The sequence below is a fragment of the Rhinoderma darwinii genome, chromosome 11 (genome assembly GCF_050947455.1).
Source record: "Rhinoderma darwinii isolate aRhiDar2 chromosome 11, aRhiDar2.hap1, whole genome shotgun sequence".
Classification (NCBI taxonomy): Eukaryota; Metazoa; Chordata; class Amphibia; order Anura; family Rhinodermatidae; genus Rhinoderma; species Rhinoderma darwinii.
In genome coordinates, this window is record NC_134697.1 from 2,466,778 (window position 1) to 2,492,938 (window position 26,161).

Sequence of the window (26,161 nt, forward strand, 5' to 3'; positions counted from 1 at the left end):
GGATGATGGGGGTCCTTGTATATACAAATTAAAATGCGGATTAAACCGCACCGCAGGTCAATTTATGAACCGTTTTTTTCCCCGCTGTGTGTGGATTACATTTGTTGAAATCTCATCCGCTCTGCTGCTACCGTATTATGCTGCGAATGAAATCTGTGAAGGGGAACGGAGACGTACAGCAGAATTGTGACTGGGGTGTAAGACCTGATGTAAGAGCAAAATTGTAAATGCAGCTCTAGATGGGAGTGGATAATAAGACATAATAGTGTATTTGTGAATGCAGCTCTGATCGTAACTGGAGTAAAAAAACAAAACAGGATGTAACCGCAGCTCTGATAGTAACTGGTGTATAAAACATGATGTAAAAACTGAATTTTTACTTCTGAGGCATGATATAACAGCAGAATTGTGAGTGCAGCTCTGGATGTGATGTGACAGGGCAATTTTCACTGCGGCTCTGGATGTGACGGGAGTGAGACATGAATGCAGCTTTTTATGGGACTTGAGTATAAGACATGACCTAATAGCAGAATTGTGAATGCAGCTCTGAAGTTCAGGATCCGTGCAGCCTCCATTCAGCTGATAAAACCATAGACGGAGCCAGCGCTGAGCGTTATGGCGGTTTATTTCTCAGTGACGTCGTCTTCAGCCCCTCCCCCTCCTGATCGGATCATTCAGCCGGACACAGACCAGTTGCATATATTCATAAACGCGTTTTATTGGAACACGGTCGCATTTCTGGCTGATGGAGATTTCCTGTATATGACGCTGTTATAAACTGTACATTGTGTCCTATATATAGAATATTGTACATGTTCAGCACAACAAAGCTGAATTACAAAAGAATAAACACGGAAATATATGACCACCAGCGCGGCATGCATCACCCACAAGAAGAACAGCGCCCCCACCACCGGGGCATGTGCAAACAGCGGCGGCACAATAACAGGTGTCACCGCCTCCCCCCTGACCCTGCGTCAACCGTCACCGCTACCCGGGAAACTCGGCTATGTGACGCGCCCGTGTACCCGCAGCGTCGTGCTGACGTCCGAGAACACCGAATAATCTCGCTGCTGTTTATTGCACTGATCCGTCGTCTTCTACTCAAAAAAAACATAAAAAATGTAAAAAATATATATAAAAAAACAAAAGGTTCCCGGTTCTGTTGAGTGGCGATTCCCCATTCCTCCCGCTGCGTCCTTCACTCCACAATATTAAATACATTTGGTGCGTTGGTTTTGTCCCTTTTACAATAATTAAAAAAAAAAGAAATGTAAAAAGTCTGTTTAGTCCTCGTTCGTTCCCCCCGAATCCTCCCACAGAAAACCATTGGTCACGGACATGCTGCAAACTCCTAATCCACAACTCGCGGACCCCAAACTCCACATGGTATTTACACGTAGCTCTAATTTGGACACTGTCCCTTTAATCCTTTCAGTGGCCGACTCCTCTTTCGGGCACAGTTCCAGAGACGATCCCCCCCCCCCCGGTCCTTTATACCGCCCAGTCCGTGAGACTTTTCATGCAGTCGTTCTCCACCTTCTACGGCTCCTGGAAGGTCCCGGTCACCTGCGTTGGAGGTTGGACCTCGTCTGGAAGCCGTTAGATATTTTATTACAAAAATTTTTTTTCAAAAAAGAAAAAACAAAAACGACACATTGTCACATCCCTCCAGCTCCTCAGCGCTTTCAAACACAAGTTCCTTGTCTAGTCGGAGGATGCGGCTTCCGGTTCCGAATACATGAACTTTTGTCTTTGCAGTCCAAGGATTTTTGTTGCGATATGTCGATGAGGGCGCTGGCGATGGCGAGACCTGGAAAACAAAGGACAAAAGCCGTCAAAGAGGAAGCAAAAAGTCTCCAGAAAAACCTCAACGTGACCGGATAATAGACACAAAGAGCCCAGAAACCTCCTGATGATGTCCGGACGACTATAACAACTACCCCAAGTAACAACCCCACTTCATATACCACAAGGTCTCCCAGCGTCCCCTGCTTGTTCAGTGTTTGCACAGAGCTGGACTTGGTCATTGCCATTCTGGGTAATGTCGTCTCTACACCGGGCCCCGTACAGTCATCGGAAAAACAAACTGCCCCTAGATAATAGGAACTTAGCTATTGCAGGGGTGTCATTCCACAATCTTGCCGACTGTTTATAATAACCAGCAGAATAGTGAGTGCAGCTCTGGAGTATAATACAGGATGTAACTCAGGATCAGTACAGGATAAGTAATGTAATGTATGTACACAGTGACTCCACCAGCAGAATAGTGAGTGCAGCTCTGGAGTATAATACAGGATATAACTCAGGATCAGTACAGGATAAGTAATGTAATGTATGTACACAGAGACTGCACCAGCAGAATAGTGAGTGCAGCTCTGGAGTATAATACAGGATGTAACTCGGGATCAGTACAGGATAAGTAATGTAATGTATGTACACAGGGACTCCACCAGCAGAATAGTGAGTGCAGCTCTGGAGTATAATACAGGATGTAACTCAGGATCAGTACAGGATAAGTAATGTAATGTATGTACACAGTGACTCCACCAGCAGAATAGTGAGTGCAGCTCTGGAGTATAATACAGGATGTAACTCGGGATCAGTACAGGATATGTAATGTATGTACACAGTGACTCCACCAGCAGAATAGTGTGTGCAGCTCTGGAGTATAATACAGGATAAGTAATGTATGTATACAGTTACTCCACCAGCAGAATAGTGAGTGCAGCTCTGGAGTATAATACAGGATATAACTCAGGATCAGTACAGGGTAAGTAATGTAATGTATGTACACAGTGACTCAACCAGCAGAATAGTGAGTACAGCTCTGGAGTATAATACAGGATGTAACTCAGGATCAGTACAGGATAAGTAATGTAATGTATGTACACAGTGACTCCACCAGCAGAATAGTGAGTGCAGCTCTGGAGTATAATACAGGATAAGTAATGTATGTATACAGTTACTCCACCAGCAGAATAGTGAGTGCAGCTCTGGAGTATAATACAGGATATAACTCAGGATCAGTACAGGGTAAGTAATGTAATGTATGTACACAGTGACTCAACCAGCAGAATAGTGAGTACAGCTCTGGAGTATAATACAGGATGTAACTCAGGATCAGTACAGGATAAGTAATGTAATGTATGTACACAGTGACTCCACCAGCAGAATAGTGAGTGCAGCTCTGGAGTATAATACAGGATATAACTCAGGATCAGTACAGGATAAGTAATGTAATGTATGTACACAGTGACTCCACCAGCAAAATAGTGAGTGCAGCTCTGGAGTATAATACAGGATGTAACTCAGGATCAGTACAGGATAAGTAATGTAATGTATGTACACAGTGATTCCGGCAGCAGAATAGTGAGTGCAGCTCTGGAGTATAATACAGGATGTAACTCAGGATCAGTACAGGATAAGTGATGTAATGTATGTACACAGTGACTCCACCAGCAGAATAGTGAGTGCAGCTCTGGAGTATAATACAGGATATAACTCAGGATCAGTACAGGATAAGTAATGTAATGTATGTACACAGTGACTCCACCAGCAGAATAGTGAGTGCAGCTCTGGTGTATAATACAGGATGTAACTCAGGATCAGTACAGGATAAGTAATGTAATGTACACAGTGACTCCACCAGCAGAATAGTGAGTGCAGCTCTGGAGTATAATACAGGAGGTAACTCAGGATCAGTAATGTTATGTAAGTAGACAGTGAAGCCGCTATTTATGCAGATTTCTAAAGTCTTCGCTTATACCATCATCCACTACAACTTTCCCAACATACTTTTTTCAGTTCCTCACTATTTTCAAGATTTCTACATGCTGTCCGTGAATGGAAAAATTCTTGTTCACATTTAGCGACTAAAAACCCTACCTGATCTAGTCATACGGACACAGCTGAGGGTTTGTTACAATATATCAGTGTAGGTAAAGATATATAGCATTATCATATAGCCCAGGACAGGAGAGAAACTTGCTGCTGTGTTCAGCTCTCGGAGGATTGTCGGCACAGTGTATGTTCTTGTCCAAATGTATAAAGGTTCTTGTCTCGACACAATGTAACTCGACTGCGCAGGAAGTTTTCTGTAGAATCCAATGTATGACAGGTGGTGGAGATCTGCGCCGCCCTGACCACGGCCTTCGTGTCTGTTCCCCTTTAAATGCTGCAAGAGGTGAAGATTTTCCTGACCCTTCGCAGTGAATTCTGGTAATTTCCGCAGCGATTGTTCCGTCTCCTCGTGTCTGTTGTGTAATACGAGACCTGTTAGTCAGACCCCTCAAGGTCGTGCCCTTCACCTTGTGTGTCCTGGATCCCCCCATAGTCGGCTCCGCACAGCGACCCAGTGAGATCTGCAGATGAATAAATAAGGGGGAGGGGCTGGAGCGAGACGTCGCGGTATAGAAGGAGACGACCGGAATAACGAGACAAATTTATGGTCCAATTATTTTTCTAATTAAAACTAGCGTATAATTTCGGGGAGAAGATGAAATAAGGGGGGGGGCTCATATACAAATAATCATTAGCATGACACGTTCATTTACGTTGCGATGTGGCGTATGTTACGTTATAAATCACTGCGCTGCAATCAATAAAAACGCTGCAGGTTACGGCTTTATTGACACCAGCGCATTTCTCGCCTGCGTCGGTTTTATCAGTGTACAGCGCTCTGACCTATACGAGTCATCGGCGATATTTACACATCCGTTTCTTTTCACGGAGCGGCTGTTCATTGGGAGAATCTTACGGCTTCTAGTCCGTTTCTGCGGACCTGACTCGCCCATTGTGGTGAATGGGTGCGTAAAAACCATGGACTTCACACGGCGACTTTCATCTGCTGTCCGTTTTTCACAGATCAGTTGCTAAAGAGACGCAGGAGAGAAATGCAAATAGAACAAGCGGATCTACAACGGCGCTGCTAATTGATGTGGACGAGATAAATCCCGAAGTCAAGTAGTAAGTTTGAATAAACTCTTTTATTCGCAACGCGTTTCAGCGCCGAACTGGCGCTTTCATCAGGCATGCCTGATGAAAGCGCCAGTTCGGCGCTGAAACGCGTTGCGAATAAAAGAGTTTATTCAAACTTACTACTTGACTTCGGGATTTATCTCGTCCACATCAATTAGCAGCGCCGTTGTAGATCCGCTTGTTCTATTTGCATTTCTCTCGTACCCAAGCGGTCACCTTGGTGACCGGCCCGGATCTGGCAGCAGCTACCCCGTGGATTCCAGTGCTGAACTCCTCCAACCTCACGGTGAGAATATATATCCCCTTCCCTATCTCACCTCCAATTTCCTTGATCCACACATAGTGGCGCCGTGGCTTTTTTTCTCCGTATTCTAAAGAGACGCAGATGAAACAAAAAAAAAAACGTAAATCACTCGGACGCAACGTCAACTTTCATATCGATGAAAAACAAGTTTGTTTTTTGCAGACTTTCATGAATAAGTCCCAGACTGGAGGAATCGCGTTTCACGCGACAAGATGGACGCACGCGTTCTGTCTGTCCCATAAATACATTGTAACATTGAGACTTCCGATAGAAAGGAAAACAAAGAAAAATGTCGCAATATGTTGATAAATCTGGCGGTTTTGCAGTGTTGTTGTGAGATGAGGGATATATACGGAGACGAGCGGCGCCCCCTAATCATCCTGTCACCGTCCTCTGATCATGGAAAAGTGACAAATGCAACATCCAGGTCACAAATCCATTTCTTTTAATGTTTGTGTGGCCGGTTGCAGGGAGGACGCGATCCCCGTAACAGGCGGCAACGAACCACGAGCCACGTGTAGACTGACACAGACAGAGCCACGTGTAGACTGACACTGACACAGCCAGAGCCTAACATAACAATGTCGCCCTTAGTTGCTATTCAGGGTGAGTGACAACCCCGTGGTAAGCACCATGAGGGAGATTTGCCTTTCAGGATTTTAGGAAAGCTGGGTGATGTCCATGCAGACGGTGCCTGGCACCACTTAGTCTTTGTTTATATGGGGTCCGGCACGAGGGGGGGGACGTCGGCTCCATCTGGGGCTCAGATACATTTAGCAGATGATGAGATTCGATCTCGTAGCGAGGGCGGTTTCGATTTCACGTGCGCTGGATGAGCTTTTAGCCCCACAAGTAACAAGATCTCCCAAGTCCTACAAAACCCGAGACTAATTAAGAAGGAGATGATAAAATTGCCATTGATTAATTGGCCTCTGCGGGCAGCGCGGCGGGATCAGGTGACGCTGCGCTCAGAGGGGACTCGCCGTCCGTTTATGAAGCACAAAGCAATTTCTCTGATCATTAAAGCTGGAAATGAAAAGCTGCGTGCGGCCGCCAGCGCCAGCGCCCCTCATACTGACGGTGTACAGAACACAAATGGAATAAAATCCCATAATCACAGATCCTACCATAGAGACGCCGTCCGTGATCCGCGACTAGAAACAAAAAATGACTGAGCCAAGACCGGCCGCCATTTATAACCGAAACAATTATGGGCCCAAACATGTGCGGCTGCGAGGAACCGGAGTGGAACCAAGCAAAGCTACGAAAATATGACCCCCCCCCCTCCAAAACGGTATAATAGTACCAGCCATAATAGTGCCCGTATAATAGTACCAGCCATAATAGTGCCCGTATACTACTACCAGCCATAATAGTGCCCGTATACTACCACCAGCCATAATAGCGCCCGTATACTACTACCAGCCATAATAGTGCCCGTATACTACTACCAGCCATAATAGTGCCCGTATACTACCAGCCATAATAGTGCCCGTATACTACTACCAGCCATAATAGCGCCCGTATACTACTACCAGCCATAATAGTCCCCGTATACTACTACCAGCCATAATAGCGCCCGTATACTACTACCAGCCATAATAGTGCCCGTATACTACTACCAGCCATAATAGTGCCCGTATACTACTACCAGCCATAATAGCGCCCGTATACTACTACCAGCCATAATAGTCCCCGTATACTACTACCAGCCATAATAGTGCCCGTATACTACTACCAGCCATAATAGTGCCCGTATACTACCACCAGCCATAATAGTGCCCGTATACTACCACCAGCCATAATAGCGCCCGTATACTACTACCAGCCATAATAGTGCCCGTATACTACTACCAGCCATAATAGTGCCCGTATACTACTACCAGCCATAATAGTGCCCGTATACTACTACCAGCCATAATAGTGCCCGTATACTACTACCAGCCATAATAGTGCCCGTATACTACTGCCAGCCATAATAGCGCCCGTATACTACTACCAGCCATAATAGTGCCCGTATACTACTACCAGCCATAATAGTGCCCGTATACTACTACCAGCCATAATAGCGCCCGTATACTACTGCCAGTCATAATAGCGCCCGTATACTACTACCAGCCATAATAGTCCCCGTATACTACTACCAGCCATAATAGTGCCCGTATACTACTACCAGCCATAATAGTGCCCGTATACTACCACCAGCCATAATAGCGCCCGTATACTACTACCAGCCATAATAGGTCCCGTATACTACTACCAGCCATAATAGTGCCCGTATACTACTACCAGCCATAATAGTGCCCGTATACTACTACCAGCCATAATAGTGCCCGTATACTACTACCAGCCATAATAGTGCCCGTATACTACTACCAGCCATAATAGTGCCCGTATACTACTACCAGCCATAATAGTGCCCGTATACTACTACCAGCCATAATAGCGCCCGTATACTACTACCAGCCATAATAGCGCCCGTATACTACTACCAGCCATAATAGTGCCCGTATACTACTACCAGCCATAATAGTGCCCGTATACTACTACCAGCCATAATAGTGCCCGTATACTACTACCAGCCATAATAGTGCCCGTATACTACTACCAGCCATAATAGCGCCCGTATACTACTGCCAGCCATAATAGCGCCCGTATACTACTACCAGCCATAATAGTGCCCGTATACTACCACCAGCCATAATAGCGCCCGTATACTACTACCAGCCATAATAGCGCCCGTATACTACTACCAGCCATAATAGCGCCCGTATACTACTGCCAGCCATAATAGTGCCCGTATACTACTGCCAGCCATAATAGTGCCCGTATACTACTGCCAGCCATAATAGTGCCCGTATACTACTACCAGCCATAATAGTGCCCGTATACTACTACCAGCCATAATAGTGCCCGTATACTACTACCAGCCATAATAGTGCCCGTATACTACTGCCAGCCATAATAGTGCCCGTATACTACCGCCAGCCATAATAGTGCCCGTATACTACCACCAGCCATAATAGTGCCCGTATACTACTACCAGCCATAATAGCGCCCGTATACTACTACCAGCCATAATAGCGCCCGTATACTACTGCCAGCCATAATAGTGCCCGTATACTACTACCAGCCATAATAGTGCCCGTATACTACTACCAGCCATAATAGTGCCCGTATACTACTACCAGCCATAATAGTGCCCGTATACTACTGCCAGCCATAATAGTGCCCGTATACTACTACCAGCCATAATAGTGCCCGTATACTACTACCAGCCATAATAGTGCCCGTATACTACTACCAGCCATAATAGTGCCCGTATACTACTACCAGCCATAATAGTGCCCGTATACTACTACCAGCCATAATAGTGCCCGTATACTACTACCAGCCATAATAGTGCCCGTATACTACTACCAGCCATAATAGTGCCCGTATACTAGTACCAGCAATAATAGTGCCCGTATACTAGTACCAGCCATAATAGTGCCCGTATACTACTACCAGCCATAATAGCGCCCGTATACTACTACCAGCCATAATAGTGCCCGTATACTACTACCAGCCATAATAGCGCCCGTATACTACTACCAGCCATAATAGTGCCCGTATACTACTACCAGCCATAATAGTGCCCGTATACTACTACCAGCCATAATAGCGCCCTTATACTACTACCAGCCATAATAGTGCCCGTATACTACCAGCCATAATAGTGCCCGTATACTACTACCAGCCATAATAGTCTCCGTATACTACTGCCAGCCATAAGAGTGCCCGTATACTACTACCAGCCATAATAGTGCCCGTATACTACTGCCAGCCATAATAGTGCCCGTATACTACTACCAGCCATAATAGTGCCCGTATACTACTGCCAGCCATAATAGTGCCCGTATACTACTACCAGCCATAATAGTGCCCGTATACTACTACCAGCCATAATAGCGCTCGTATACTACTACCAGCCATAATAGTGCCCGTATACTACTACCAGCCATAATAGTGCCCGTATACTACCACCAGCCATAATAGTGCCCGTATACTACCACCAGCCATAATAGTGCCCGTATACTACTACCAGCCATAATAGTGCCCGTATACTACTACCAGCCATAATAGTGCCCGTATACTACCACCAGCCATAATAGTGCCCGTATACTACCACCAGCCATAATAGTGCCCGTATACTACTACCAGCCATAATAGTGCCCGTATACTACCACCAGCCATAATAGTGCCCGTATACTACTACCAGCCATAATAGTGCCCGTATACTACTACCAGCCATAATAGCGCCCGTATACTACTACCAGCCATAATAGTGCCCGTATACTACCACCAGCCATAATAGTGCCCGTATACTACTACCAGCCATAATAGTGCCCGTATACTACCACCAGCCATAATAGTGCCCGTATACTACCAGTCAGGTCATAATAGTGCCCGTATACTACCAGCCATAATAGCGCCCGTATACTACCACCAGCCATAATAGTGCCTGTATACTACTACCAACCATAATAGTGCCCGTATACTACTACCAGCCATAATAGTGCCCGTATAATAGTACCAGCCATAATAGTGCCCGTATACTACTACCAGCCATAATAGTGCCCGTATACTACCACCAGCCATAATAGTCCCCGTATACTACTACCAGCCATAATAGTGCCCGTATACTACTACCAGCCATAATAGTGCCCGTATACTACCGCCAGCCATAATAGTGCCCGTATACTACCACCAGCCATAATAGTGCCCGTATACTACCACCAGCCATAATAGTGCCCGTATACTACTACCAGCCATAATAGTGCCCGTATACTATTGCCAGCCATAATAGTGCCCGTATACTACTACCAGCCATAATAGTCCCCGTATACTACCACCAGCCATAATAGTGCCCGTATACTACCACCAGCCATAATAGTGCCCGTATACTACCACCAGCCATAATAGTGCCCGTATACTACTACCAGCCATAATAGTGCCCGTATACTACTACCAGCCATAATAGTGCCCGTATACTACCACCAGCCATAATAGTGCCCGTATACTACTACCAGCCATAATAGTGCCCGTATACTACTACCAGCCATAATAGTGCCCGTATACTACTACCAGCCATAATAGTGCCCGTATACTACTACCAGCCATAATAGTGCCCGTATACTACCACCAGCCATAATAGTGCTCGTATACTACCGCCAGCCATAATAGTGCCCGTATACTACTACCAGCCATAATAGTGCCCGTATACTACTACCAGCCATAATAGTGCCCGTATACTACTACCAGCCATAATAGTGCCCGTATACTACTACCAGCCATAATAGTGCCCGTATACTACTACCAGCCATATTAGTGCTCGTATACTACCGCCAGCCATAATAGTGCCCGTATACTACTACCAGCCATAATAGTGCCCGTATACTACTACCAGCCATAATAGTGCCCGTATACTACTACCAGCCATAATAGTGCCCGTATACTACTACCAGCCATAATAGTGCCCGTATACTACTACCAGCCATAATAGTGCCCGTATACTACTGCCAGCCATAATAGTGCCCGTATACTACTACCAGCCATAATAGTGCCCGTATACTACTACCAGCCATAATAGTGCCCGTATACTACTACCAGCCATAATAGTGCCCGTATACTACTACCAGCCATAATAGTGCCCGTATACTACTACCAGCCATAATAGTGCCCGTATACTACTACCAGCCATAATAGTGCCCGTATACTACTACCAGCCATAATAGTGCCCGTATACTACTACCAGCCATAATAGTGCCCGTATACTACTACCAGCCATAATAGTCCCCGTATACTACTACCAGCCATAATAGTCCCCGTATACTACTATCAGCCATAATAGTGCCCGTATACTACTACCAGCCATAATAGTGCCCGTATACTACTACCAGCCATAATAGTGCCCGTATACTACCACCAGCCATAATAGTGCCCGTATACTACCACCAGCCATAATAGTGCCCGTATACTACCGCCAGCCATAATAGTGCCCGTATACTACCACCAGCCATAATAGTGCCCGTATACTACCACCAGCCATAATAGTGCCCGTATACTACTACCAGCCATAATAGTGCCCGTATACTACCACCAGCCATAATAGTGCCCGTATACTACCACCAGCCATAATAGTGCCCGTATACTACCTGCAGCCATAATAGTGCCCGTATACTACTACCAGCCATAATAGTGCCCGTATACTACCTGCAGCCATAATAGTGCCCGTATACTACTGCCAGCCATAATAGTGCCCGTATACTACCGCCAGCCATAATAGTGCCCGTATACTACCACCAGCCATAATAGTGCCCGTATACTACCGCCAGCCATAATAGTGCCCGTATACTACTACCAGCCATAATAGTGCCCGTATACTACTACCAGCCATAATAGTGCCCGTATACTACTACCAGCCATAATAGTGCCCGTATACTACTACCAGCCATAATAGTGCCCGTATACTACTACCAGCCATAATAGTCCCCGTATACTACTGCCAGCCATAATAGTGCCCGTATACTACTACCAGCCATAATAGCGCCCGTATACTACTACCAGCCATAATAGCGCCCGTATACTACTACCAGCCATAATAGTGCCCGTATACTACTACCAGCCATAATAGTGCCCGTATACTACCACCAGCCATAATAGTGCCCGTATACTACTACCAGCCATAATAGTGCCCGTATACTACTACCAGCCATAATAGTGCCCGTATACTACTACCAGCCATAATAGTGCCCGTATACTACTGCCAGCCATAATAGTGCCCGTATACTACTACCAGCCATAATAGCGCCCGTATACTACCACCAGCCATAATAGCGCCCGTATACTACTACCAGCCATAATAGCGCCCGTATACTACTACCAGCCATAATAGCGCCCGTATACTACCACCAGCCATAATAGCGCCCGTATACTACTACCAGCCATAATAGCGCCCGTATACTACTACCAGCCATAATAGCGCCCGTATACTACTACCAGCCATAATAGCGCCCGTATACTACCACCAGCCATAATAGCGCCCGTATACTACTACCAGCCATAATAGTGCCCGTATACTACTACCAGCCATAATAGTGCCCGTATACTACTACCAGCCATAATAGCGCCCGTATACTACTACCAGCCATAATAGTGCCCGTATACTACTACCAGCCATAATAGTGCCCGTATACTACTACCAGCCATAATAGTGTCCGTATACTACTACCAGCCATAATAGTGCCCGTATACTACTACCAGCCATAATAGTGCCCGTATACTACTACCAGCCATAATAGTGCCCGTATACTACTACCAGCCATAATAGTGCCCGTATACTACTATCAGCCATAATAGTGTCCGTATACTACTACCAGCCATAATAGTGCCCGTATAATAGTACCAGCCATAATAGTGCCCGTATACTACTACCAGCCATAATAGTGCCCGTATACTACTACCAGCCATAATAGCGCCCGTATACTACTACCAGCCATAATAGTGCCCGTATACTACTACCAGCCATAATAGTGCCCGTATAATAGTACCAGCCATAATAGTGCCCGTATACTACTACCAGCCATAATAGCGCCCGTATACTACTACCAGCCATAATAGCGCCCGTATACTACTACCAGCCATAATAGCGCCCGTATACTACCACCAGCCATAATAGTGCCCGTATACTACCGCCAGCCATAATAGTGCCCGTATACTACCGCCAGCCATAATAGTGCCCGTATACTACCACCAGCCATAATAGTGCCCGTATACTACTACCAGCCATAATAGTGCCCGTATACTACTACCAGCCATAATAGCGCCCGTATACTACTACCAGTCATAATAGTCCCCGTATACTACTACCAGCCATAATAGCGCCCGTATACTACTACCAGCCATAATAGCGCCCGTATACTACTACCAGCCATAATAGCGCCCGTATACTACTACCAGCCATAATAGTGCCCGTATACTACTACCAGCCATAATAGTGCCCGTATACTACTACCAGCCATAATAGTGCCCGTATACTACTACCAGCCATAATAGCGCCCGTATACTACTACCAGCAATAATAGCCCCCGTATACTACTACCAGCCATAATAGCGCCCGTATACTACTACCAGCCATAATAGCGCCCGTATACTACTACCAGCCATAATAGCGCCCGTATACTACTACCAGCCATAATAGCGCCCGTATACTACTGCCAGCCATAATAGTGCCCGTATACTACTACCAGCCATAATAGTGCCCGTATACTACTACCAGCCATAATAGTGCCCGTATACTACTACCAGCCATAATAGTGCCCGTATACTACTACCAGCCATAATAGTGCCCGTATACTACTACCAGCCATAATAGCGCCCGTATACTACTACCAGCCATAATAGTGCCCGTATACTACTACCAGCCATAATAGCGCCCGTATACTACTACCAGCCATAATAGTGCCCGTATAATAGTACCAGCCATAATAGTGCCCGTATACTACTACCAGCCATAATAGCGCCCGTATACTACTACCAGCCATAATAGCGCCCGTATACTACCACCAGCCATAATAGTGCCCGTATACTACTACCAGCCATAATAGTGCCCGTATACTACCACCAGCCATAATAGTGCCCGTATACTACCACCAGCCATAATAGTGCCCGTATACTACTACCAGCCATAATAGTGCCCGTATACTACTACCAGCCATAATAGCGCCCGTATACTACTACCAGCCATAATAGCGCCCGTATACTACTACCAGTCATAATAGTCCCCGTATACTACTACCAGCCATAATAGCGCCCGTATACTACTACCAGCCATAATAGTGCCCATATACTACTACCAGCCATAATAGTCCCCGTATACTACTACCAGCCATAATAGTGCCCGTATACTACTACCAGCCATAATAGCGCCCGTATACTACTACCAGCCATAATAGTGCCCGTATACTACTACCAGCCATAATAGCGCCCGTATACTACTACCAGCCATAATAGCGCCCGTATACTACTACCAGCCATAATAGCGCCCGTATACTACTACCAGCCATAATAGCGCCCGTATACTACTACCAGCCATAATAGTGCCCGTATACTACTACCAGCCATAATAGTGCCCGTATACTACTACCAGCCATAATAGTGCCCGTATACTACTACCAGCCATAATAGTGCCCGTATACTACTACCAGCCATAATAGTGCCCGTATACTACTACCAGCCATAATAGCGCCCGTATACTACTACCAGCAATAATAGCCCCCTTATACTACTACCAGCCATAATAGCGCCCGTATACTACTACCAGCCATAATAGCGCCCGTATACTACTACCAGCCATAATAGCGCCCGTATACTACTACCAGCCATAATAGCGCCCGTATACTACTGCCAGCCATAATAGTGCCCGTATACTACTACCAGCCATAATAGTGCCCGTATACTACTACCAGCCATAATAGTGCCCGTATACTACTACCAGCCATAATAGCGCCCGTATACTACTACCAGCCATAATAGTGCCCGTATACTACTACCAGCCATAATAGTGCCCGTATACTACTACCAGCCATAATAGCGCCCGTATACTACCTGCAGCCATAATAGTGCCCGTATACTACCACCAGCCATAATAGCGCCCGTATACTACTACCAGCCATAATAGCGCCCGTATACTACTACCAGCCATAATAGCGCCCGTATACTACTACCAGCCATAATAGCGCCCGTATACTACTACCAGCCATAATAGTGCCCGTATACTACTACCAGCCATAATAGCGCCCGTATACTACTACCAGCCATAATAGTGCCCGTATACTACTACCAGCCATAATAGTGCCCGTATACTACTACCAGCCATAATAGCGCCCGTATACTACTACCAGCCATAATAGTGCCCGTATACTACTACCAGCCATAATAGTGCCCGTATACTACTACCAGCCATAATAGCGCCCGTATACTACTACCAGCCATAATAGCGCCCGTATACTACTACCAGCCATAATAGTGCCCGTATACTACTACCAGCCATAATAGTGCCCGTATACTACTACCAGCCATAATAGTGCCCGTATACTACTACCAGCCATAATAGTGCCCGTATACTACCAGCCATAATAGTGCCCGTATACTACTACCAGCCATAATAGTGCCCGTATACTACTACCAGACATAATAGCGCCCGTATACTACTACCAGCCATAATAGTGCCCGTATACTACCACCAGCCATAATAGTGCCCGTATACTACTACCAGCCATAATAGCGCCCGTATACTACTACCAGCCATAATAGCGCCCGTATACTACTACCAGCCATAATAGCGCCCGTATACTACTGCCAGCCATAATAGTGCCCGTATACTACTACCAGCCATAATAGTGCCCGTATACTACTACCAGCCATAATAGTGCCCGTATACTACTACCAGCCATAATAGCGCCCGTATACTACTACCAGCCATAATAGTGCCCGTATACTACTACCAGCCATAATAGTGCCCGTATACTACTACCAGCCATAATAGCGCCCGTATACTACCTGCAGCCATAATAGTGCCCGTATACTACCACCAGCCATAATAGCGCCCGTATACTACTACCAGCCATAATAGCGCCCGTATACTACTACCAGCCATAATAGTCCCCGTATACTACTACCAGCCATAATAGCGCCCGTATACTACTACCAGCCATAATAGCGCCCGTATACTACCACCAGCCATAATAGCGCCCGTATACTACTGCCAGCCATAATATTGCCCGTATAATAGTACCAGCCATAATAGCGCCCGTATACTACTACCAGCCATAATAGCGCCCGTATACTACTACCAGCCATAATAGCGCCCGTATACTACTACCAGCCATAATAGCGCCCGTATACTACTACCAGCCATAATAGCGCCCGTATACTACTACCAGCCATAATAGCGCCCGTATACTACTACCAGCCATAATAGTGCCCGTATACTACCACCAGCCATAATAGTCCCCGTATACTACTACCAGCCATAATAGTGCCCGTATACTATCACCAGCCATAATAGTGCCCGTATACTACTACCAGCCATAATAGTCCCCGTATACTACTACCAGCCATAATAGTGCCCGTATACTACTACCAGCCATAATAGTGCCCGTATACTACCACCAGCCATAATAGTGCCCGTATACTACTACCAGCCATAATAGTCCCCGTATACTACTACCAGCCATAATAGTGCCCGTATACTACTACCAGCCATAATAGTGCCCGTATACTACTACCAGCCATAATAGCGCCCGTATACTACTACCAGCCATAATAGTGCCCGTATACTACTACCAGCCATAATAGTGCCCGTATACTACTACCAGCCATAATAGTCCCCGTATACTACTACCAGCCATAATAGTGCCCGTATACTACTACCAGCCATAATAGTGCCCGTATACTACTACCAGCCATAATAGCGCCCGTATACTACTACCAGCCATAATAGTGCCCGTATACTACTACCAGCCATAATAGTGCCCGTATACTACTACCAGCCATAATAGTGCCCGTACACTACCACCAGCCATAATAGCGCCCGTATACTACTACCAGCCATAATAGTGCCCGTATACTACTACCAGCCATAATAGTGCCCGTATACTACTACCAGCCATAATAGTGCCCGTATACTACTACCAGCCATAATAGTGCCCGTATACTACTACCAGCCATAATAGTGCCCGTATACTACCAGCCATAATAGTGCCCGTATACTACTACCAGCCATAATAGTGCCCGTATACTACTACCAGACATAATAGTGCCCGTATACTACTACCAGCCATAATAGCGCCCGTATACTACCTGCAGCCATAATAGTGCCCGTATACTACCACCAGCCATAATAGCGCCCGTATACTACTACCAGCCATAATAGTGCCCGTATACTACTACCAGCCATAATAGTGCCCGTATACTACTACCAGCCATAATAGCGCCCGTATACTACCACCAGCCATAATAGCGCCCGTATACTACTGCCAGCCATAATAGTCCCCGTATACTACTACCAGCCATAATAGTCCCCGTATACTACCTGCAGCCATAATAGCGCCCGTATACTACTACCAGCCATAATAGTCCCCGTATACTACTACCAGCCATAATAGTCCCCGTATACTACTACCAGCCATAATAGCGCCCGTATAATAGTACCAGCCATAATAGCGCCCGTATACTACTACCAGCCATAATAGCGCCCGTATACTACTACCAGCCATAATAGTCCCCGTATACTACTACCAGCCATAATAGCGCCCGTATACTACTACCAGCCATAATAGCGCCCGTATACTACTATCAGCCATAATAGCGCCCGTATACTACTACCAGCCATAATAGTGCCCGTATACTACTACCAGCCATAATAGCGCCCGTATACTACTACCAGCCATAATAGCGCCCGTATACTACTACCAGCCATAATAGCGCCCGTATACTACTACCAGCCATAATAGCGCCCGTATACTACTACCAGCCATAATAGCGCCCGTATACTACTACCAGCCATAATAGCGCCCGTATACTACTACCAGCCATAATAGCGCCCGTATACTACTACCAGCCATAATAGCGCCCGTATACTACTACCAGCCATAATAGCGCCCGTATACTACTACCAGCCATAATAGTGCCCGTATACTACTACCAGCCATAATAGCGCCCGTATACTACCACCAGCCATAATAGTGCCCGTATACTACCACCAGCCATAATAGTCCCCGTATACTACTACCACCCATAATAGTGCCCGTATACTACTACCAGCCATAATAGTGCCCGTATACTACTACCAGCCATAATAGTGCCCGTATACTACTACCAGCCATAATAGTCCCCGTATACTACTACCACCCATAATAGTGCCCGTATACTACTACCAGCCATAATAGTGCCCGTATACTACCACCAGCCATAATAGTCCCCGTATACTACTACCAGCCATAATAGTGCCCGTATACTACTACCAGTCATAATAGTGCCCGTATACTACTACCAGTCATAATAGTGCCCGTATACTACTACCAGCCATAATAGTGCCCGTATACTACTACCAGCCATAATAGTGCCCGTATACTACTACCAGCCATAATAGTGCCCGTATACTACTACCAGCCATAATAGTGCCCGTATACTACTACCAGCCATAATAGCGCCCGTATACTACTACCAGCCATAATAGTGCCCGTATACTACCACCAGCCATAATAGTCCCCGTATACTACTACCAGCCATAATAGTGCCCGTATACTACTACCAGCCATAATAGTGCCCGTATACTACTACCAGACATAATAGTGCCCGTATACTACTACCAGCCATAATAGTGCCCGTATACTACTATCAGCCATAATAGTGCCCGTATACTACTACCAGCCATAATAGTGCCCGTATACTACTACCAGCCATAATAGTGCCCGTATACTACTATCAGCCATAATAGTGCCCGTATACTACTACCAGCCATAATAGTGCCCGTATACTACTACCAGACATAATAGTGCCCGTATACTACTACCAGCCATAATAGTGCCCGTATACTACTACCAGCCATAATAGCGCCCGTATACTACTACCAGCCATAATAGCGCCCGTATACTACTACCAGCCATAATAGCGCCCGTATACTACTACCAGCCATAATAGTGCCCGTATACTACTACCAGCCATAATAGTGCCCGTATACTACTACCAGCCATAATAGTGCCCGTATACTACTACCAGCCATAATAGCGCCCGTATACTACCACCAGCCATAATAGCGCCCGTATACTACCACCAGCCATAATAGCGCCCGTATACTACTGCCAGCCATAATAGTCCCCGTATACTACTGCCAGCCATAATAGCGCCCGTATACTACTACCAGCCATAATAGCGCCCGTATACTACTACCAGCCATAATAGTGCCCGTATACTACTACCAGCCATAATAGTGCCCGTATACTACTACCAGACATAATAGTGCCCGTATACTACTACCAGCCATAATAGTCCCCGTATACTACTGCCAGCCATAATAGTGCCCGTATACTACTGCCAGCCATAATAGTGCCCGTATACTACTACCAGCCATAATAGTGCCCGTATACTACTACCAGCCATAATAGTGCCCGTATACTACTACCAGCCATAATAGTGCCCGTATACTACTACCAGACATAATAGTGCCCGTATACTACTACCAGCCATAATAGTCCCCGTATACTACTGCCAGCCATAATAGTGCCCGTATACTACTGCCAGCCATAATAGTGCCCGTATACTACTGCCAGCCATAATAGTGCCCGTATACTACTACCAGCCATAATAGTGCCCGTATACTACTACCAGCCATAATAGTGCCCGTATACTACTACCAGCCATAATAGTGCCCGTATACTACTGCCAGCCATAATAGTGCCCGTACACTACTACCAGCCATAATAGTGCCCGTATACTACTGCCAGCCATAATAGTGCCCGTATACTACTGCCAGCCATAATAGTGCCCGTACACTACTACCAGCCATAATAGTGCCCGTATACTACTGCCAGCCATAATAGTGCCCGTATACTACTACCAGCCATAATAGCGCCCGTATACTACTACCAGCCATAATAGTGCCCGTATACTACCACCAGCCATAATAGTGCCCGTATACTACTACCAGCCATAATAGTGCCCGTATACTACCTGCAGCCATAATAGTGCCCGTATACTACCACCAGCCATAATAGTGCCCGTATACTACTACCAGCCATAATAGTGCCCGTATACTACTACCAGCCATAATAGTGCCCGTATACTACTACCAGCCATAATAGTGCCCGTATACTACTACCAGCAATAATAGTCCCCGTATACTACTACCAGACATAATAGTGCCCGTATACTACTACCAGCCATAATAGTGCCCGTATACTACTACCAGACATAATAGTGCCCGTATACTACTACCAGCCATAATAGTGCCCGTATACTACTACCAGACATAATAGTGCCCGTATACTACTACCAGCCATAATAGTGCCCGTATACTACTACCAGCCATAATAGTGCCCGTATACTACTACCAGCCATAATAGTGCCCGTATACTACCACCAGCCATAATAGCGCCCGTATACTACTACCAGCCATAATAGGTCCCGTATACTACTACCAGCCATAATAGTGCCCGTATACTACTACCAGCCATAATAGTGCCCGTATACTACCACCAGCCATAATAGTGCCCGTATACTACTACCAGCCATAATAGTGCCCGTATACTACTACCAGCCATAATAGTGCCCGTATACTACCACCAGCCATAATAGCGCCCGTATACTACTACCAGCCATAATAGCGCCCGTATACTACTACCAGACATAATAGTGCCCGTATACTACTACCAGCCATAATAGTGCCCGTATACTACCACCAGCCATAATAGTGCCCGTATAATAGTACCAGCCATAATAGTGCCCGTATACTACCACCAGCCATAATAGTGCCCGTATAATAGTACCAGCCATAATAGTGCCCGTATACTACTACCAGCCATAATAGTCCCCGTATACTACTACCAGCCATAATAGTGCCCGTATACTACTGCCAGCCATAATAGTGCCCGTATACTACTACCAGCCATAATAGTGCCCGTATACTACTACCAGCCATAATAGTGCCCGTATACTACTACCAGCCATAATAGTGCCCGTATACTACTACCAGCCATAATAGTGCCCGTATACTACTACCAGCCATAATAGTGCCCGTATACTACTGCCAGCCATAATAGTGCCCGTATACTACTACCAGCCATAATAGTGCCCGTATACTACCACCAGCCATAATAGTGCCCGTATACTACTACCAGCCATAATAGTGCCCGTATACTACCAGCCATAATAGTGCCCGTATACTACTACCAGCCATAATAGTGCCCGTATACTACTACCAGCCATAATAGCGCCCGTATACTACTACCAGCCATAATAGTCCCCGTATACTACTACCAGCCATAATAGTGCCCGTATACTACTACCAGCCATAATAGTCCCCGTATACTACTACCAGCCATGTCATAATGAAATGTATTGACGCTATATACGTTTATTACGTGTACGTAACATCTGGCGGCCGCGTCACGTGATCAGACCGGATTCACACGCAGCGATATTTGTGCGCTGCAGCCAGATGTTAATTTAAGGTCTATGGTAAAATCTACGTTTACGTAGACCGCGGTTTTGTTTGTCGCGCTTTTTGGGGTCAGTGTTGTTTTCCCCACAAGATTCTCTACATAACTTTATAAACGCACGTAAAAAAAAAACGCCATAAAACAGCTTAAAGCTGATGGCATGGATGTAAACGCATTTTGAAACACAGAAAAAGTGTGTGTATTCAGGCCTAAAAGAATGGTAGACCCGCGCCGCTCCCCATCAGGTGATGACTTGTACGGCAGCGTCACCCCGAGCGCCATCAGCAACGTCACGCCGAGCGCCATCAGCGTAGGATTTTTCTCTTGTTTTTGCCTCGGTGGAAACTGAACGATTTTAGCCGCCGCTCAAACGCTAATGATCTAATCCGAAAATGACTGGTGTGCGGCTGGAGCAGGAGCCGGGCAATTAATAAGCGGATACATAAAATACGGCGCATGAGGACGGGATTGAACGGGCAGGAGAAACGCTGCAGGACCCGTGGACAATGGGACCAAATCAGAGAAACCGGAGAAAGGGAGGAGCTGCGGCCTTCAGAGACACAAAGGGTTAATTGCCGCTATAGAATAATTACAGCTTCTCCAACTGCTGTCACCTGAATACAATCTATTGTTCTCTGTTATCAGCCAATTCAGGTTGGGGAGAGCATGACTTTAGTTTTCTTTAATGAGATGAGTGACAGGAAGTGCAGAAACCTCCCCTCCCCCATCGTCCCTACTTTATGTCCTAACTCCCGTGCTGAGGACCTTCTCTTATAACGCTACTGCACTGATATAAACTTTGGGCCATAAGGGTTACTGTCCCTTTAAGGGTGTCATGTTCCACTGCGTATCTTATTGTATTCATAGTTCTGTGATTTAATGCTGGTGTCTGTAGTTCTTCTGCAGATCCCGGTGATAAACATGTCGCTCTGTCTCACTGCAGGGGAGGAGAGAATTATATTATTTGGGCATGAAACGCTTTACTACAACAGCGATGCCACCTGCTCAGTGTGGAGCGAGAGCCAGTTCTGTGGCTTCTGTGTCTCTCATGCCAGAGGAAAGCTCTGCACCTCATCCACCCGACAGAGGTGACAAATTACCTAACAAATATATACATTACAGGCTGTAACTCCACATAATGACATATGTACATGGTGACTCCACCAGCAGAATAGTGAGTGCAGCTCTGGAGTATAATACAGGATGTAACTCAGGATCAGTACAGGATAAGTAATGTAATGTATGTACACAGTGACTCCACCAGCAGAATAGTGAGTGCAGCTCTGGAGTATAATACAGGATATAACTCAGGATCAGTACAGGAGAAGTAATGTAATGTATGTACACAGTGACTCCACCAGCAGAATAGTGAGTGCAGCTCTGGAGTATAATGCAGGATATAACTCAGGACCAGTACAGGATAAGTAATGTAATGTATGTACACAGTGACTCCACCAGCAGAATAGTGAGTGCAGCTCTGGAGTATAATAGAGGATGTAACTCAGGATCAGTACAGGATAAGTAATGTAATGTATGTACACAGTGACTCCACCAGCAGAATAGTGAGTGCAGCTCTGGAGTATAATACAGGATGTAACTCAGGATCAGTACAGGATAAGTAATGTAATGTATGTACACAGTGACTCCACCATCAGAATAGTGAGTGCAGCTCTGGAGTATAATACAGGATGTAACTCAGGATCAGTACAGGATAAGTAATGTAATGTATGTACACAGTGACTCCACCAGCAGAATAGTGAGTGCAGCTCTGGAGTATAATACAGGATGTAACTCAGGATCCGTACAGGATAAGTAATGTAATGTAATGTACACAGTGACACCACCAGCAGAATAGTGAGTGCAGCTCTGGAGTATAATACAGGATATAACTCAGGATCAGTACAGGATAAGTAATGTATGTACACAGTGACTCCTCCAGCAGAATAGTGAGTGCAGCTCTGGAGTATAATACAGGATGTAACTCAGGATCAGTACAGGATAAGTAATGTATGTACACAGTGACCCCACCAGCAGAATAGTGAGTGCAGCTCTGGAGTATAATACAGGATGTAACTCAGGATCAGTACAGGATAAGTAATGTAATGTATGTACACAGTGACTCCACCAGCAGAATAGTGAGTGCAGCTCTGGAGTATAATACAGGATGTAACTCAGGATCAGTACAGGATAAGTAATGTATGTACACAGTGACCCCACCAGCAGAATAGTGAGTGCAGCTCTGGAGTATAATACAGGATGTAACTCAGGATCAGTACAGGATAAGTAATGTAATGTATGTACACAGTGACTCCAGCAGCAGAATAGTGAGTGCATCTCTGGAGTATAATACAGGATATAACTCAGGATCAGTACAGGATAAGTAATGTAATGTATGTACACAGTGACTCCACCAGCAGAATAGTGAGTGCAGCTCTGGAGTATAATACAGGATGTAACTCAGGATCAGTACAGGATAAGTAATGTAATGTATGTACACAGTGACTCCACCAGCAGAATAGTGAGTGCAGCTCTGGAGTTTGTCTGATAGAGATTTGAGATTAGGACAGAGTTCACCTTCCAGGAGGGCACACTGGTAAAGCTGCACTGGAGGGTATAAGAAGAAATATAGAAATGGACTTCAATCTAATGGAAAATCTGTGTTGCAACTTGAAGTCACTGGACACAACACGACCGTCTAACATGACAGAATTGGCGCAGTTTTGCCCGGTAGAATGGGCACAAGTCATACATGGGAGTGTAGATGTGACCATCCTCCGGCTGCCGTGGCTATTACAGTTGGAGGGGGTATAATACATGTGGAGCATCTTGCTGGACACTTCTCTCCACCTCTTGGTTGTCTTGTCTTTCACTCTTATGTTATGTTCACACGCACTAATTACGAACGTAATTCGGGCGTTTTTGCCCTGAATTACGTCCGAAAATAGCGCCTCAATAGCGTTGACAAACAACTGCCCATTGAAAGCAATGGGCAGACGTTTGTCTGTTCACACGAGGCGTAACTTACGCGCCGCTGTCAAATGACGGCGCGTAAATAGACGCCCGCGTCAAAGAAGTGACCTGTCACTTCTTTGGCCGTAATTGGAACAGTTATTAATTGACTCCAATGAATAGCAGCGCCAATTACGTCCGTAATGGACGCGGCGTTCAAGCGCCTGCACATGCCGTTACGGCTGAAATTACAGGGATGTTTTCAGCCGTTACGGACGCTGTCGTGTGAACATACCCTTAGGCTGGGTTCACACGACCACATTAACGTCCGTAATGGACGGACGTATTTCGGCCGGAAGTCCCGGACCGAACTCAGTGCAGGGAGCCGGGCTCCTAGCATCATAGTTATGTACCACGCTAGGAGTCCCTGCCTTGCTGCAGGACAACTGTCCCGTACTGTAATCATGTTTTCAGTACGGGACAGTAGTCCCACGGAGAGGCAGGGACTCCTAGCGTCGTACATAACTATGATGCTCCCGGCTCCCTGCACTGTGTTCGGTCCGGGACTTGCGGCCGAAATACGTCCGTCCATTACGGACGTTATTGTGCTCGTGTGAACTCAGCCTTACCGTAATTTTGTTGCACTTTAGCACATTTAAGCCACGCCCCTTTTGAGACCCTTTCTAAAATGTCTCGTGAGGCGCAAACATCTCTTCTTTTTGGCACATTTGCTTCATCATTTAGTCTGAAACGTGATGCGACCAGAGCCACATTTTGGCGCAATCTTATCTGTAAATCTTCCCCGTCTTATTATTAAAACTAAGAAGTGACCGCACGATATTTCAAGGAGTCTGAATGGGGGGGGGGGGGGGTCATATAGTGAAATCCATTCATTTCTGAGCACAAGAGGCTTTTCTGTTCATCTTCCAGAATCCATGATCTCATCTCACAAGACGCGACGCCTGGAACGCGAGGCGACACTTGCGCTGCATCCAGACCGATTTCTGCGCAAACTGACAAAACGCAGCCCGTGCCCGAAGGTGACAATAGGAGAAATACTAATTAGCAGCTACAATGTCATCTTTATTACCCCCGACCACGCCTTCCGCTCATGTCACCGCAACAATGGCCCTCGCCACGCGGGGTCCCCACACGCTTTTTCCCCTTTGGTTACTATAGAAACTCGCAGAAAGTACAGAGCAAACGACTAGTCAGTAAAGCTTAATTGAAGTATAATTACTAGAATCTGCCGCTGAAAAAGCTGTTAGCGCGCCGTCCGCCATCGCCTGTAATTCTGTCAGTCACGGAATATACAAAACGCACGCTAATTCTAGAGGACGAACCCTCAAAATGAAACCGCCTCCCCCATCGCCAAATGCTCGTGTCTGTCTCCATACTGACCATGGAGAACAAGCGGCTAATTAACACCAGAGATGAAAGCTCCACTGATTAACGCCTCGAACTGATCTGGAGTTACTCCAGTCACATCCAAAGCTGCATTCACAGATAGTCACAGGCTCAGAGAGTAGGACCTCCTATATCTCTACTGCTCACTGATGGTTCAGTGTCAAAAAATGTCTACTGTGATGTATTGTGCAGTGTATTATGGCTCTCCGCTTTGCTATTGGGGGACGGATGGACAGGTGTGGATTCTAGTGGCACAAAG

The 26,161-nt window shown here is 46.0% G+C and overlaps 1 protein-coding gene across 1 annotated transcript in view; it reads right to left on the reverse strand.

Annotated features, from left to right (window-relative positions):
* Positions 1-693: 693 nt before the first annotated feature.
* ATRNL1 (attractin like 1) overlaps positions 694-26,161 on the reverse strand; it is a gene marked incomplete at its 5' end in the record, with an annotated part of 491,004 nt that continues 465,536 nt past the window's right edge. The window contains one exon of the mRNA XM_075842684.1: positions 694-1,813. Coding sequence (XP_075698799.1) covers positions 1,689-1,813 — 125 coding nt within the window. The remainder of the gene's footprint in view (positions 1,814-26,161) is intronic.